Source organism: Oncorhynchus nerka, linkage group LG15 (assembly GCF_034236695.1).
Source record: "Oncorhynchus nerka isolate Pitt River linkage group LG15, Oner_Uvic_2.0, whole genome shotgun sequence".
In the NCBI taxonomy this organism is placed as follows: domain Eukaryota; kingdom Metazoa; phylum Chordata; class Actinopteri; order Salmoniformes; family Salmonidae; genus Oncorhynchus; species Oncorhynchus nerka.
Genome location: NC_088410.1, coordinates 34,542,841 through 34,557,215, shown reverse-complemented (window position 1 = coordinate 34,557,215; position 14,375 = coordinate 34,542,841). Strand labels below are relative to the sequence as shown.

The 14,375-nt window shown below is 43.8% G+C and overlaps 2 protein-coding genes across 3 annotated transcripts; one reads left to right on the top strand and one right to left on the bottom strand.

Moving 5' to 3' along the window:
* The first annotated feature begins 386 nt into the window (after positions 1-386).
* On the top strand, positions 387-7,311 carry LOC115142514 (zinc finger and BTB domain-containing protein 45-like). Its single transcript, XM_029682035.2, is given in 8 exon segments — positions 387-700; positions 1,540-1,640; positions 1,846-2,272; positions 2,275-2,912; positions 3,807-3,941; positions 4,187-4,336; positions 4,446-4,710; positions 4,872-7,311. Coding segments are annotated over 7 exon segments (2,088 nt in total). The 5' UTR covers positions 387-700; positions 1,540-1,574; the 3' UTR covers positions 5,279-7,311.
* A 1,063-nt stretch (positions 7,312-8,374) lies between these two features.
* LOC115142483 (delta-like protein A) lies at positions 8,375-13,778 on the bottom strand. Of its 2 annotated transcripts, XM_029681987.2 has the most exons (11): positions 13,685-13,778; positions 13,269-13,571; positions 12,925-12,985; positions 12,554-12,811; positions 11,686-11,746; positions 11,419-11,549; positions 10,998-11,167; positions 10,626-10,842; positions 9,659-10,475; positions 9,426-9,549; positions 8,375-9,302 (listed from the first exon to the last, which is right to left on the bottom strand). In XM_029681987.2, exons 1-11 carry the CDS (start codon positions 13,736-13,738, stop codon positions 9,297-9,299), a joined length of 2,202 nt encoding a protein of 733 aa, XP_029537847.2. In that variant the 5' UTR covers positions 13,739-13,778; the 3' UTR covers positions 8,375-9,296. The 2 variants fall into 2 exon arrangements, with proteins under 2 accessions (XP_029537847.2, XP_064857599.1); XM_065001527.1 differs by lacking the exon at positions 13,685-13,778 and having other exon boundaries at positions 13,269-13,562.
* Positions 13,779-14,375: the final 597 nt, after the last annotated feature.

Here is a 14,375-nt window from a genome sequence, read left to right as displayed (position 1 = left end):
TCAATCATACCATATTGCCCATATTCTTGATGAAGAATGTTAAACTCAATGATTTGAGACCTCTAAATCAGCGAAGTCTAAATAGCGCTGTTAATAACTATATTGAAAATACTGTGATTGAAAAATAGTTCAGATGTTAAATTATTAAAACATATAGGTTCATTATAATTTCTACAAACGTTCTACTTGGTTTTAGTAGTTTAAGTTCAGACTGCACTATTCTTAATTTACAAATAATACAATTATAATATTTATTTTTTACTCAAGACCCTTTCAAAACCTCGGTCGCGACCAACCAGTTGAGAATCAGTGAGCTAAATCATTAACGTTACAATTATGCACCACATGTAGCTAACCATCCATATATATACAGATCTGTGTGTGATTCTGCACAAAGTCTGTGCAGTCACTGGCACTGTTTTTGCAGCAGAAATATTGGAGGAATACGCGCTAATTCTAACTGTTAGATATTTGTTTACAGAAATGCATGCATATTAATATACTCGTATTATTATCGCTGCACACTGCAGATATGTAAATACGGTAGAATAATTGTCGATAGACGAAATAGGTCGAAGACCAATGCAAGAAGGCTGTGCTAGCCAGGAAGCTAACTAGCTAGCTAACGTTAGTTTCTAGCTAGCTTGCCATTTTCAACCAGTGGCCAGCTAGTCAAGTTAGCCATGCTAATTGAACCGTGGTAGGTGTCAGCTTTGGTTATTAGAATTTATTGTAATGTCAATCAATTTCTACAAACCACATGCTCGTAGTTCATGCAAATGCACACTGAAGATGTTTGTGTGCTCACGAGACTGAATTCGTAAAGGAGAATGTCAACCTACATAACATTGGCTTGATAGCTAGCTAGCCTATGGTAGCATTTACTGTGACAATTTGACAGTTATTTGCCTGTCTGGTTGCATAGATATTTTTGTCTGAGATAGGCCTATTGACATAGCTATGTCTTACGAAATATAATATCATGATGCATTACATTTATATCATCGACATTATTGCAATTCACACATACCGCTCTTTCCACTGTCACTCAACCACACAAAAAGGGCTTTAGCTAGCTATGCAGATCATTATTTTTATTTTTTATTATCATCATGCGCTGTTGTCTGTCCCACGCGCCCACTTTTTCCCGCCCTTATAAATCACTTGCCTTGTCCAATCAGGCATGTTACTGTGGTCATTTGTATGTAACCTTTATTTAACTAGGCATGACAGTTAAGAACAAATTCTTATTTACAATGATGGCCTTGGGAACAGTGCCTTGTTCAGGAGCAGAACGACACATTTTTAACTTCGGGATTCGAGCTAGCAACCTTTTGGTTACTGGGCCAACACTCTAACCACTAGGCTACATGCCCCATTTAGTACAGGACACTGCCACCTGCTAATTATTTGCTATTAATTGTAATTTTGTACCTGTGAGATAAAAACAAAATATTGTAAGGATTTAGCTAGATCAGTTATATTATGTTACAGCACATACAATACTCTTGTTGAACATAATTTTATCTTTGCTTCCAGCGGGGTTGCACTGAGAGCTTGAGGTGACTGACTGCATGGTTAGGGGTGCCCTGCAAGACTGCCAAGGAAACCCACTCCACCAAAGCAGGTGTATCATTCAGGTAACCTCACACATCCTATTATACCTCCTGACACAGTGGATACAACTTCATTACCTCTAAGCAGCCCGATGAGTATTTAAGGGGAGGCACCCGGCCCCGCAGTGGCCCATGCTCCGTACCCCCTTCCCTCCCTGTCTTCCCTCCCCTTCAAGCTGATTCAGAGCCGACAGACACTCTTCCAACCCACCCCGTCCCTCATCCTCAGGCCATGGCTGCGGGCACGGAGACGGTGCACTACATCCACCTGCACAACTCCAGCCAGTCTGTTCTGGAGGCTTTACGGACGCAGCGGCGTGAGGGCCTCTTCTGCGATGTGACGGTGCGCATCCACGACGCCTCGCTGCGTGCCCATGCCTGCGTGCTGGCCGCTGGCAGCCCCTTCTTCCAGGACAAGCTGCTGCTGGGCCACTCTGAGATCTCGGTGCCGCCGCTGGTCCCCGCTGAGACGGTGAAGCAGCTGGTGGATTTTATGTACAGCGGCTCGTTGGTGGTGGTGCAGTCGCAGGCCCTCTGCATCCTCACCGCCGCCAGCATCCTGCAGATTAAGACGGTCATCGACGAGTGCACCCAGATCATCTCCCAGAGGAAGGTGGCTGCTGCTGCGGCCGCCGCAGCAAGTGGAGGAGGAGGGGGATGACAGCTGGGGTCCTGCCCAAGCAGGAGGAGCGGGGAGGGGGTAAAGGGAGGGACAGCGGTGGTGGTTGTATTGTTGGGGGTGGCGCAGTCAGCGGTGGTGGGGGTTACCAGAGCTTCTCGAACTTCGCCTTAGGGGACTGCGGGGCGAGCAACATGGTCACAGGCCTGGGCGGAGCAAACTTGAACGTTAATGTTAGTGAGAGCGGCCCAGGAGGCGCCCTGGAGCAGGCTAACCCAGCGGGGCTGATGGCTCTAGCTGACATGGGCAGCCCCGGGGCCCTGTGTGGGGCTGACGGGCTAAGCTCAGGGGCCGCCGGGGTCCTCATGAAGAACTCAAATTGCACCCAGGATGTGAGGTACAAGCTGAGAGACCTGCTAGCGGCAACCGCTAACGGCGCCAATGCTGGAAGCTCAGGGAATCTCTCGGTCGGCTGCAGCTCTGGTGTCAGCAGCGTGGACAGCATTGGCCGGGACAGTATCCGCAGCAACGCGGCTGACCTCTCGGAGGAGCTCGTGGGGATGGACAGATACTGCGAGGAAGAGGAGATGGATGGACATCACAGAGGGAGAGACTTGGACAGAGACAGAGGGGCAGGAGGACACAGCCGCAAGCAGAGGCAGCCACTCAGGCTTCAGGTAAGTTCCCAATGGTTACAGTTGTAAGGCAGGCAGATATGCAGCCAGACATCATAAAGTGAATAAAGCAGGACTTCTAGACGGCAATTACTCTCATTGTGTCATTGCTGGGAATTAAGCTATAGATCTGAACGTGTCAGCAATAAACATAATTGAAAGGAAGTTGCTGTCCAGAAGTTTTATATTAGGCTATCCTCCTAGTTAATGTTCCATGGACTGATTAAACAGTGAACACCCCTTCTATGGGTCATTAAACATGTTAAGTTTTGGATGGAGTGCCAACTAGCACCTCTTTTTAGTTGTTGTTACATTGTACCTAAGCCAATTATGTATACTAATTATGTAAAACGGTTCCAAAAGGGTTCTTTGGCTGTCCACATAGGGGAGCCCTTTTTGTTCCAGGTAGAACCCTTTTGGGTTCAATGTAGAACATGTAACCCAAAAGGGTTCTTCAAACCCTTTTAGGTTCTAAATTGCACCTTTTTTCTTAATTTGTCCATTGAGAAATTGATATCTAAGCAATAAGGGGGTGTGATATATGGCCAATATTCTACAGCTAAGGGATGTTCTTATGCACAATGTAACGCATAGTGCCTGGATACAGCCCTTAGCTGTGGTATATTGGCCATATACTACAAACGCCCAAGGTGCCTTATTGCTATTATAAACTGGTTTCCAACATAATTAGAACATTAAACAAGTATTTTTTGTCATACCCGTGGTATACGGTCTGATAAACCACGGCTTTCAGCCAATCAGCATGCAGGGCTCGAACGACCCGGTTTATAATTGTCTTTTTACTGTCTTCACATTCCTGACCATACACCACAGTTTGCAACACCAATTTTAGACTCTATACTCTAATTGACTATATTTTTCTTTACCTTCTCTTAGGTTCTTGTAGGAGAGGAAGTGGTGGTGAAGGATGAAGGCGTGCAGGAGCCAGATGGAGGGGTCTTCGGCTTGGAGGAGGGAAGACGTGTTGAAGGGCAGGAGGGCACACAGGAATCCATGGCAACCTTTGGCCAGGTGAGTCTTGTTTTGTCCTAGACAGCAACTTGATGTTGGAGCATGGTGCTGGCAAAAAATACCAGGGTTGTGGGTTCAAAATCCGTATGGGCTGCATGTTCGGAATCTGTAAATTGCTTTGGATAAAAGTGTCTATACTCATTATTTTATCATTATCACAGTTTTATAGACATTTCAAGGTTATGTATTAGGGCTAATTAAGTTAGTTAATAGTCATAAGTGAATTTTGTCTCTCTGTCTTACAGGAGGGTGTGTTCTATGATGAGGCTGGAGTTTTCTCCCCCGAGGCTTTCTGGCCCCAGAACGAGCCGGCTCAGGCCATGTCCTTCAACCCCAGAGGAAGAGGAAACAAGCTACTGTCTCCATCTACCTCCTCACAGTCCATCAACAACCAGGTCAGTTACAAATGTAAACATCGTTTTAAAATAGTTATTGCAACAATTTGTAGACTTTAATCATGAAAGTCGTTGGGGGCCATTATTTCAATTCCTGTTTCCCTTTCAGCTACTTTTTCAGTACCCAGTCAGCCAATCACAGCCATCAGCCTCATTCTTTGTGGGCGGACCGATGGTGATTGACAGCATGGCAGGAACGGAGCACAGCCAACAGGCTCCGCCCCCGGCACCAATGACCCCTGCTCTGTCAACCTGTGGCACGCCAGGCCCCTCCCCTTCCTCCCAGGGTTCTGAGACGTCCTTCGACTGCACTCATTGTGGGAAATCGTTACGTTCCAGGAAGAACTACAGCAAGCACATGTTCATACACTCCGGTAGGCCACCACTTTCTATATATACTAGTTACTATCACTTCCTTCAAAACATTTACTGTTCATGATTGTTGTATACACATGTTAAAACTCCACATAACAGATAGTGTCTCTGATACACATGTCATACTAACAGATCCTATTTTCTGTTGTGTGTGCCTCAGGTCAAAAGCCTCATCAGTGCAGCATCTGTTGGCGCTCCTTCTCCCTGCGCGACTACCTCCTCAAGCACATGGTGGTGCACACGGGCGTGCGCGCCTTCCAGTGCTCTGTGTGCGGCAAGCGCTTCACACAGAAGAGCTCACTCAACGTGCATATGCGCACGCACCGGGCCGAGCGCACCTTCCAGTGCACCGTGTGCCACCGGGCCTTCACCCACCGCACCCTGCTGGAGCGCCATGCCCTGCAACACGCCCATCACGGGGCCAACCAGGGCCAAGGGCAGGGCCAGGGCCTCCTGGAGACCCCCAAACACAGCCCTCCAGCCCTGGCAGGGCCCTCGGGCATGTGCGGCCCAGCTGGGATGGGCGGCACCATGACCAACATGCCCAGCCACGGGCCTCCCTCCTAGAGGGAGAGGGAGGGGGGGAGGGCCCAATCTCAAACTGATCCATCACCCCTATCCTGGAGCCCTTTTCTGTTCCGAGAGGATTGCTAGGAATGAGCAACATGGTTGATGCTCCATCTAGACCTATTGGAGGCTGGATGGAGTTTGTGCCATATTTCTCACACCTATGAAGCCCTTGCAGATATGCAAGAGGGAGTTGCCAATGATGGAAAAAATGGGAGATAATTGGTTTCGGATTGGGGAAGAAAAAGAGAGGAAAAGGGAGAGAGGCAGAAAGCTGTTGGAGACTAATTGCTGGAGATTGAAGGGAGGACATGTAGGAGGGGTGAGAAAGAGAGAGACATAAAAGGGAAAGGGAGAGAGAAAGCAAAACAAGCCACAGCTAGAAAAAGAGTGCAGGGTGATGAACCGATGAAGAAGAGAGCGAATGAATCAATGAGAGTTACCATCATACATCAAGACGACATAGGAACACTATTACATGCAGGAGGCACTGGACGACCCAGGATCATATTCCTCTAAACAGGAAGAGACAAGAAATGAATTAAGGACACAACTTTTATTTTGAAATGTGACAAACGTTTCAGCATGTTTTACACACCTCAAAGAATACCTCGGCGGTCCAAAGACAGGCATTATGCTACACATGTTTAATAGCTACTTCAAACAGCAAAACAGTGGGAACTAAAGCTATCCCTTCCTTTTAAAACCTTACTAAAAAGAATTGACATAATATTCCTTTACATTGTCGATATGAGTTTATTTGTCGCTCATTTGTGATTTATTGATGAAGACGAAAACAATAAGGCAATGAATTAAAAAAGTGAAAAGGGATCTTTCAACTATAAGTGACACTTTTTGGGATAAATTAGAAAATCTGTACTTTTATCAGGCTTTCTAATCCATGTGTATGGGGTTATGTGTGCTTTTGGGGCACTTGCCAATGAATGGGAAGGTTTGTTGCTGTGAACTATAAAAATGTTCTCCAACGGCTTGATTTAATACTTAATGAAAATGTTTTTATTGTAACGAAATAAATCATGAGGAAAATACAATCACCCAGAGTGGAATTAATTACCACGTTAATATTTATTACAATTTGACAATGATACTATGCACAATACATTTTTGCACATTGTGTAATTTAATTCAGCTTTATATGTTGTCCTACCCTAGATATTTGACCGTAGAAAAATATATTTGCCCTAAGATTACCAATGTATATTATATCATGGAGATCTTAAAATGTTTAGTCTTTTGTTTCCAACCTCCCACCTTAAAGGTGATTTTAGATATGCAGTAAATAGACACTCCTAAACATAAAGGGCAACTGAGCCAGTAAGACCAGTAATACCCCTTTAAGATCCCTTCTGGTCCTCACTATAAATTTTATATAAAATGTCCCCCACAATGAAGAAACATTCTACTTGATCAGGATGATCTCCTTGAGCTACGCACTGTTCTGATGATTCACTAATCTCTATAATGGGAATCTGTTAAAGCCCTGTTAATAGGAAGTTGACATGATTTATAGATCAGTTAAATCTGTTCTGCATATAGTTCCGGCCAACCCTTGTGAACAAACAGGTGATTAGGCTGTTCCAGAGATTTTCATATCCTCAGCAACTCAAATGTTTCTAGTACATTTTGTCTGAGGTGGACCTGTGTACAGTACTGTATTATGTGTGCTTAAAGCCATGTCAGAAGAACGCAACCATTATTGTAATGATGTACTGTGTTTTGCATTTTTTTATTTAGCTTTCTTTGAGTGAAGGGGATGATAAATGTCTTCTTTTTTTTGTGCAAATTTGAATATAACTGCAAGTCAAATATGTCATAATAAAATATGTAATTTTATAAAGCACCAATCATGCTATGTATACCACATGTTTTATGTATGGAAAAGCTAAAAGGCATGATATAACTTTTTATGAAAAATTACATGTACGTACTTCAATGGCTTTATTGAATTTTAGAACATGATTTTAAACATTTCAAACATTTCTTTCTCCAAATAAAGTATGGCTACAAGCCAACTTGTTGTCCTACAGTTGATTATTTGACCAAAAGGTATAGGGGGTTAAAACAAGCGTATGTATTCTTATCAAAATACTTTTGAATATCCTTTGTTTTAGGTTTGGTTTTATCCCATACTAAAAACAAGTAATACATTTTGCTGTTGACCAATTTCACAGTTTTCTGTTAAGTCTACATCCCCTCGATCCTAACCAATTTATATGAAAGACAATATAAAATGCTTGCTTTTCTTAAACGCTATAGATAATCTTTTTCTTTCCAGATTGAGCATTTGAAGGTCTGGCTGGTAGTGCTGGAACTCTGGCCAGAAGGCATCTGTTACTCAACAACATCTGTTCCTGTTACTCTTTTTTTCCCAGCATGCCGAGGGACACAGAGGCTCTCCCAAGGGTGGCCTTTTGTGTGGCCCCATTGTCAATTCCATCATTGTCTACTGCTGAAGTCTGTTCCCATGATGCCACAAGGCAGGCTATAGTATACCCGCCTTTAGAGGCCAACCTTAAGGGTGACAATTTACAGTTACTTTATTGTGTCCCAACTTTTTGGGCTTAAAACAAATATGATTTCTTCGCTGGGCTATTAAGGAATCAAACGTGTAGAAAATAGAAAAATGTTAGAATCAATGGGGGAAGTAAAAAAATCTGATTTTTGAAGAATTTGACTACAGATATCAAATATTATAGTAGATGTATTAAAGCATATTCAACAAGAAAAACATTTGGATAAGTTACATTGACTGGGTGTTTGTCAGTGTTGTGAACTGAACATTCATCAATTGTTTACATTGTTTCTTGCATCATATAAGGATGTTTTTAAAAAAGCATTCGTTTGCATTTATCACATTTTTCCATCGGAGTAGTACATCAAGCGTGGGGACATTGTTTTTTATGAATAGCCCCCGTTGGTCTCCACGGAAACACTTTCAACTCCTGGCAGTGACCAACAGCATCGGCATAGAATAGCCCACCATGGGGTAGACAACAGATGTTACTGATTAACTTTCCTCACAGAACCCAAAGAATGGCTAGGCATGGGCTGACAAACCACATTCACACAAAAAAGTTGTACTTTCAGTTATATTTATTCATTAAAAAACAGCAGAGGCAGTAACAATAATAAAATGTTGTACAATCCCTCTTACTTTAAATAACATTTCTTTAAAACAAATTCCTTGACCTGAAGTGCCTTTGCAAATATCAGCATTAAAAAATGTATTTAAATATTCATAACATAGCAAATATACAATATAATAAAAAAATAATAATAATACAAAATCCTTAAATTAAATTAAATTATACAACTTTAAATCATACTTCTTTTTTTAAATCATACAACTTATTTTAATTTTTTACAAATGGACAAAATCCGTATTGAAGCAAAAAAAAGATTTTAACACAAAGTTTTCATCTCCAAAAACAATCAATACAATGTCATAAATTGTTCGGGGGGCTTTGAAACAACACACTTCAGTTTTACACAGTGATATAGTATACGTAGTACAGTCCTCACAGGTCTAGAGATTGGATCAGAATCCATGTTAACAGCCTTGTACAGGCCAGTATGGCCAAACATCCACCTTTTGATGCAGTTCATGTGCTCAGCAACAGCTTGTGGGGATAAAGAAAAGGGCTGGGTGCAAATGTTGCAAAAACTTCAAACCTACGTTTCTGTTACAACCGAAACCGAAGACATCGTACATCACCTCTATCATGACTGTTTGTCCATTTTTCGATCTCGTTATAAAAACTTTGCTTGAGGTCGCTTTGAAAGGTAAAAAAGTTTTGCCCCACCGATTCCTAACCCACAGGCCTGCACTTATTTTCCAGTAGAGAACCAGCTCACTCTGAATATCAGTTAAACGTCTCAGTATCAGCAGCAGTCTCAAGGCGGGACACCTCCCCCTAGGGTTAGAGCAGCATTTAAAGGAGTATAAAAACTCTCCCATAGAGCAAATGAGCAACGGACAGCCTATTGGTAGCTTGCGTTACACCTATGGAGACAAGAGAGAAACAAAATGGGCATTACTTGTTGTTTACAAAGCTCGTAGGGAAATGCAGTGACTTTATCAAACAATTATAAATGAGGAAAAGTGAAGAGAAGTATCCAAACTCACCTCAGTTGCAATTATACATTCGTCCTTCTCCTCCGACATGACAAACACGGATTTGTACTTGGTGTCTGCACATGCGGACATTTCTGGAAGTTTCATTTCATTTCTTGAAGTTTCTGATGTGTCACTGTTGGAAGAGAGACAAAGGTCCATATTAGTCATCTGACATTCAAATGATTTTTTGATTTTTTTCATGTTATATGATTACATCTATTATCTTATTGTGTGTTCTTTACCTTTTTAAATGTTTGCTGCGTTTATTTCTGCACTCCTCATACTCAAAACTCGAGTCCAAAGCTTGGCATTTCTCTTCGCAAGCTGAGGCCTCCAAGCTCAGCATTGACTCTTTGGCCACCTGCTCGTACTTCACCTCATGCACAAGGTTATAGTCCGCCGGCGGGTGGCGGCTCTTGTAGCTGCTCCGACACGACGGCGATGGTCCGTCCATGTCGGCATCGCTTCCGAAGTCCATTTTCTTATTGATGTTCTTGACACCTGGCTGTGGCCCGAGCCCTACGACGCTTACCGACAGGTCCTTATCACCCCGGTGACAGTTATTGGTCAGGTTGTTTATGGTCTCACCTTCGCTGACGGTGGCATCGCCCTGGCTACCACGCAGCACCTTGTTGCGAACGCAGCCAACCAGCACTGCACACCCTGCTAGCACAAGCAGCACCAGAGCTGTCCCAGAGCCCACCGCCATCCAGGGGATCTCCGAGCCTCGAATAGCTGCATGGTCTGGGAGCAGGAACTGGCAGTTGCGGCCACCGTAACCAGGCACGCAAGCGCACACATAGCGGTTGTTCCTCTCGTGGCAGGTGGCGCTGTTGTGGCAAGGGTTGTGCTCGCAGCGGCTTATGGGAGAACTGCAGTTGCGGCCCGTGTAGCCCGGGGGGCAGGTGCAGGTGTAGCCATCAAGACCCTCCTGGCATGTACCACCATTTTGGCAGGGGTAGATGGAGCACTCATTGCCAGTGTGGTCGCAGTTCATGCCTGTGAAGCCATCGGGACACTGGCACAGGTAGGAGTTGACGAGATCCACACACCGGGCACCTAGTGTGAGAGGCAGAGCGATTGGGAATTAATGGGTGGTCAATAATGTGGGGGCAGGCTGTAGTCTGAAAGGTACCTGTTTAAATGTTAAAAAGTACATAAATTGAGATCTGAAAACACATCTGTGTAAGTTGTTCAATTAGCCCTTACCATTGGAGCATGGGCTGGAGGTGCAGTGGTCAATCTTCTTCTCGCAGTTGAAGCCAGCGTAGCCAGTGGGGCACTGGCAGAAGTATCCGCCATCAGGGTTGTCGGCACAGCGGCCTCCGTTGAAGCAGGGACCATCGGCGCAAGTCATGGCGCTCAGCTCGCAGGTGTTGCCGTAGAAACCCGGAGGGCAAGCACAGGCATGCGTGTTCTCCATATCCTTTGAGAAAAAGATTGAAACATAAGCTTAACAAATACATTCCTCCAAAATGCATTAGATCACCATCACAACAACAGTGATTGCCCACATCTTCCAAATCCTTGTTGTAATTGAGTGTACATTTTAACACAATGATGTAATTGTACAGTACTTACAGTGCAGCTTCCTCCATTTCGACAGGGGTTCAGGGTGCATTCGTTGACCTCAATCTCACAAGCATCCCCAGTGAAGCCCGGTCTGCAGGAACAGGTGTAGCTCCCCTGGCCAGTGTTGCTACAAGTGGCTCCATTCATACAGGGCTTGTGGTGAGTGCAGTAGTTCAGATCTGGAGGAGGACAAGCAGCACATGTGGATTAGTCCATTAGTCCCAATGGAACATATGGCAGAACAACAACAGCAGCAGCCCAGCTAATGTCTTTCTATCACTCTCACACTTTTTTCTTACATTTTTTCACATTTTCTCTCACAACACTATCTCTTTGTCACTGTTTGTGTCATCTCTCTAAATCCCCCTCTCACCACCTTCTCTCTCTCCATCCCTCTCTTTCCCCTCCCTCTCTCTCCAGTAGGACTCACCTTGGTTACAGAAGAGGCCCCCCCACCCCTCCTGACAGTTGCACTGCCACGGCTGCTGGCAGGTCCCGTGGAGGCAGCCTGGGTAACGGATGCACTCATCACAGTACCGCCCTTTGAAACCCACTCTGCACCTGTCACACAATAATTACAACACATTGGTTAGAAACCCACTCAAATTTCTCTTTATTTCACAGATTATTTCTGAAAATATTGACTGAGAAAGTGTTTTAATACATGAAAATCATAGTTGTATTTTCTCTAACTTACTTGCACTCCCCGGGCTTCTCACAAAAGCCGTGTTCGTCGTCACATCCTGGAAGGCAGAGAGCTACAAAGGAGACAAACATGGGGTAAGAACCATGGCAAAATAAAAACACTTCTTACACATATGCTCTTTGTTAAGTTTGGCTTTGAGCAACAACAAAAAACGTATTGCTTAAATCTGAACAAATTCATTAAAAGGGGGAGCAATTAAACCCATTAGCTGTTATACCTAAAAAAAACACAATCTCCTTATCACGGTGGAAGAATATTCCGTTTAACATAGTGCATAGAGACAATGGGAGGGTGCACACAGCAAACTCTCTCTCGCTATCCCTCTTTCAGTATAGGCCCCTTTTTCATCGCTGTGGGTCAAAACTCTTTTATTCATTCTGTGCACACAACTCCCCCTAATGTCTCGGATTGGGGCAGATAAGAGTGGACAGCTGGTGAGTATGATGCCAGTGCACGACAGCTGCTACATTGTCTACTCTCTCCCCGCAGCTGCCCACTTCAAACAATACCTCACCCGCATAAGCCAATCAGCGGCCAACCCACTCCAAGAGTAACGAATCGGACGTAAGCATGTAAATTTATGGCACGCGTGAGATTATTTCGAAAACTTTCCTCCGCCCGATTTGAATAAATAAAGTGGTCGTGTGTGTGGGAGTGTGTGGGCGCGTGGTGTTTTCGTACAAGTTGCCTCCATTTTAAAATGTCTATAGCCACGCCACCTAACATAAAAAGTCACGTATATTTAGCTACCATAATAATGTTATTTGACATGAAAAAGTGCCTATATGTAAAACATGAATAACAATCATATTTAGTCAAATATTTCCCCAAAAACACCTGAACATCAAGTTTCACTTACGTTCTGTGCAGTAATGGCCTTTCCACCCGGCGTCACAGACAATCTCCCCGCGCTCTCCACAGGTGAAGTGGCCGAAGGCATCGTCTCGTGGGCGGCAGAAGACCGAGCAGCCATCGCCATAGTAGTGCTCATCACAGACAAAGCGGTAGGAGTACCTCAACTCGGTTCTTCCTCCCGTATGCAGGTCCTGAGACCAGTCATCTCCTACCGTCAGATGTCTCTGGGTGGTCATTGTGCTGATAACACGGTCTGGGTTTTCTACCGATGGAAATAAGAACGGAACTTTAGCGAAATGTGTGTAAATGTAAGTTATCCTCGACCTCAAACCACGTAAAGCCAAACAACTGTAGGACAGTTTATTTTGATCATACCTATTGAAAGATCGTCTTTGGAGTCGGTGTGCAGAGCTTCAATGATCAGCGAGAACGTCCCCTGAGGACATAAACAAATAGCATCATAAGACAGATGGCCGGCCAACGGAGAAGGGGAACGAGATAGGCTCATCTAACATGTTCTCTATACTAGAAAGTAAAATAACATTTCGAGACGATAATACAAACATATACAAGACGAACATGTTTATGTATACGTTTAGTCTTGAATAAACCACTCTATATAAATGAACCAACTTGTACGCACGGATTTTTAAAGACCTCGTCACTAGAGGTTTATATGAATTACTTGTTTATGAATTAACCCAAGGCAGAGTACTCACCGGCCATGTGAAACCGAAGTTAATTCTGATGGGATTGGTGAATGAACTGTCAGACATGGCTTCCGGAACTTGGAAAGAGTTTGACCCAAGAACAGGCGTTATAGCGCCGCCGTAGTTACAAGGTGGCTCTGGTGATGCGTTTGGCTGATAATGTTTCAGACAGATTCTGAAAAACGTTTTACATTCACACTGTTGCTGATAAACCGACGTCAACCCTCCCTTGCAGCAGTTCATGTTGCCCTGAACCCCTTTCTTGTTCAAAAACTCCTGCAACTTCAGTTCGAAAACTCCTGAACAAAAACCCTGTTGAAATAATTGTATATATTACACAATCATTAACATAGGCTCTGTGATGTAAAATCTTGAAATGGTTATCAATTGAATAGTACGGTAACTGTGTTGTGTAGTTGTCTTACCTTGCATATCAGGACGAGCATAACCGCAACTGTCAGAAGAATAGCGCGCCCCATATTAAATAAATACAAATAAATAAATAGGAAAAAGTATTGGAGCGACTCAGCTCAATTTAGGCTCAATATGCCTCCTTTCAAATCATGTTCTGGGAATGAATCATTGAGCACGCTTCTTCTCTTAAGAGGTATTCTCATCAATTTCTGGTGTCAGCCACGCCGATTTCATTCATGTCCAAGAAACAAAAAGATAATCCAAAATAGATATTGGAACTGCCCTGAACTGTCTTCAAAATTCCGTTACAATGCGATAATCCCACTCCAAAAATTAAAAAAAAAAAAAATTGATCATTTGTTCCCTGTTGAAACGAAGAGGGCAACAAATGTAGGAAATTTATTTTGTGTGACGTGGTCTATCCCAAGGAAAGAGTTGTCACTGATCCAACATACTTCCCCGCCACCTTCTTCCTTCTTTCCTCCACATGAATTGTGCGTCTGTCTTGAGTGAAGGCCGCCTGCCGCCAGTTTTATATGGGCTGGCGCATGCTAGGGTAATAAGATGCAAATGAGCTACCCCCCCAATCTGGCTCAGGGGATCACAATGGATACCTCTCCAAGCCCCATCGTCTCAAATCACAAGCTAGTATTGGGTCAGAAAATTGAAAATGGAGGAATGTCAAAGTATTCCAGCAAACTG

Coding starts and splice junctions, on each gene's coding strand:
- LOC115142483 (XM_029681987.2), bottom strand. CDS start 13,738: ATGGGGCGCGCTATTCTTCTGACAGTTGCGGTTATGCTCGTCCTGATA. Junction 11,747..12,553: donor AGGCCATTACTGCACAGAAC/GTAAGTGAAACT, acceptor TCTCCTTTGTAG/CTCTCTGCCTTCCAGGATGT. Junction 10,843..10,997: donor GAAATGGAGGAAGCTGCACT/GTAAGTACTGTA, acceptor TTTTTCTCAAAG/GATATGGAGAACACGCATGC.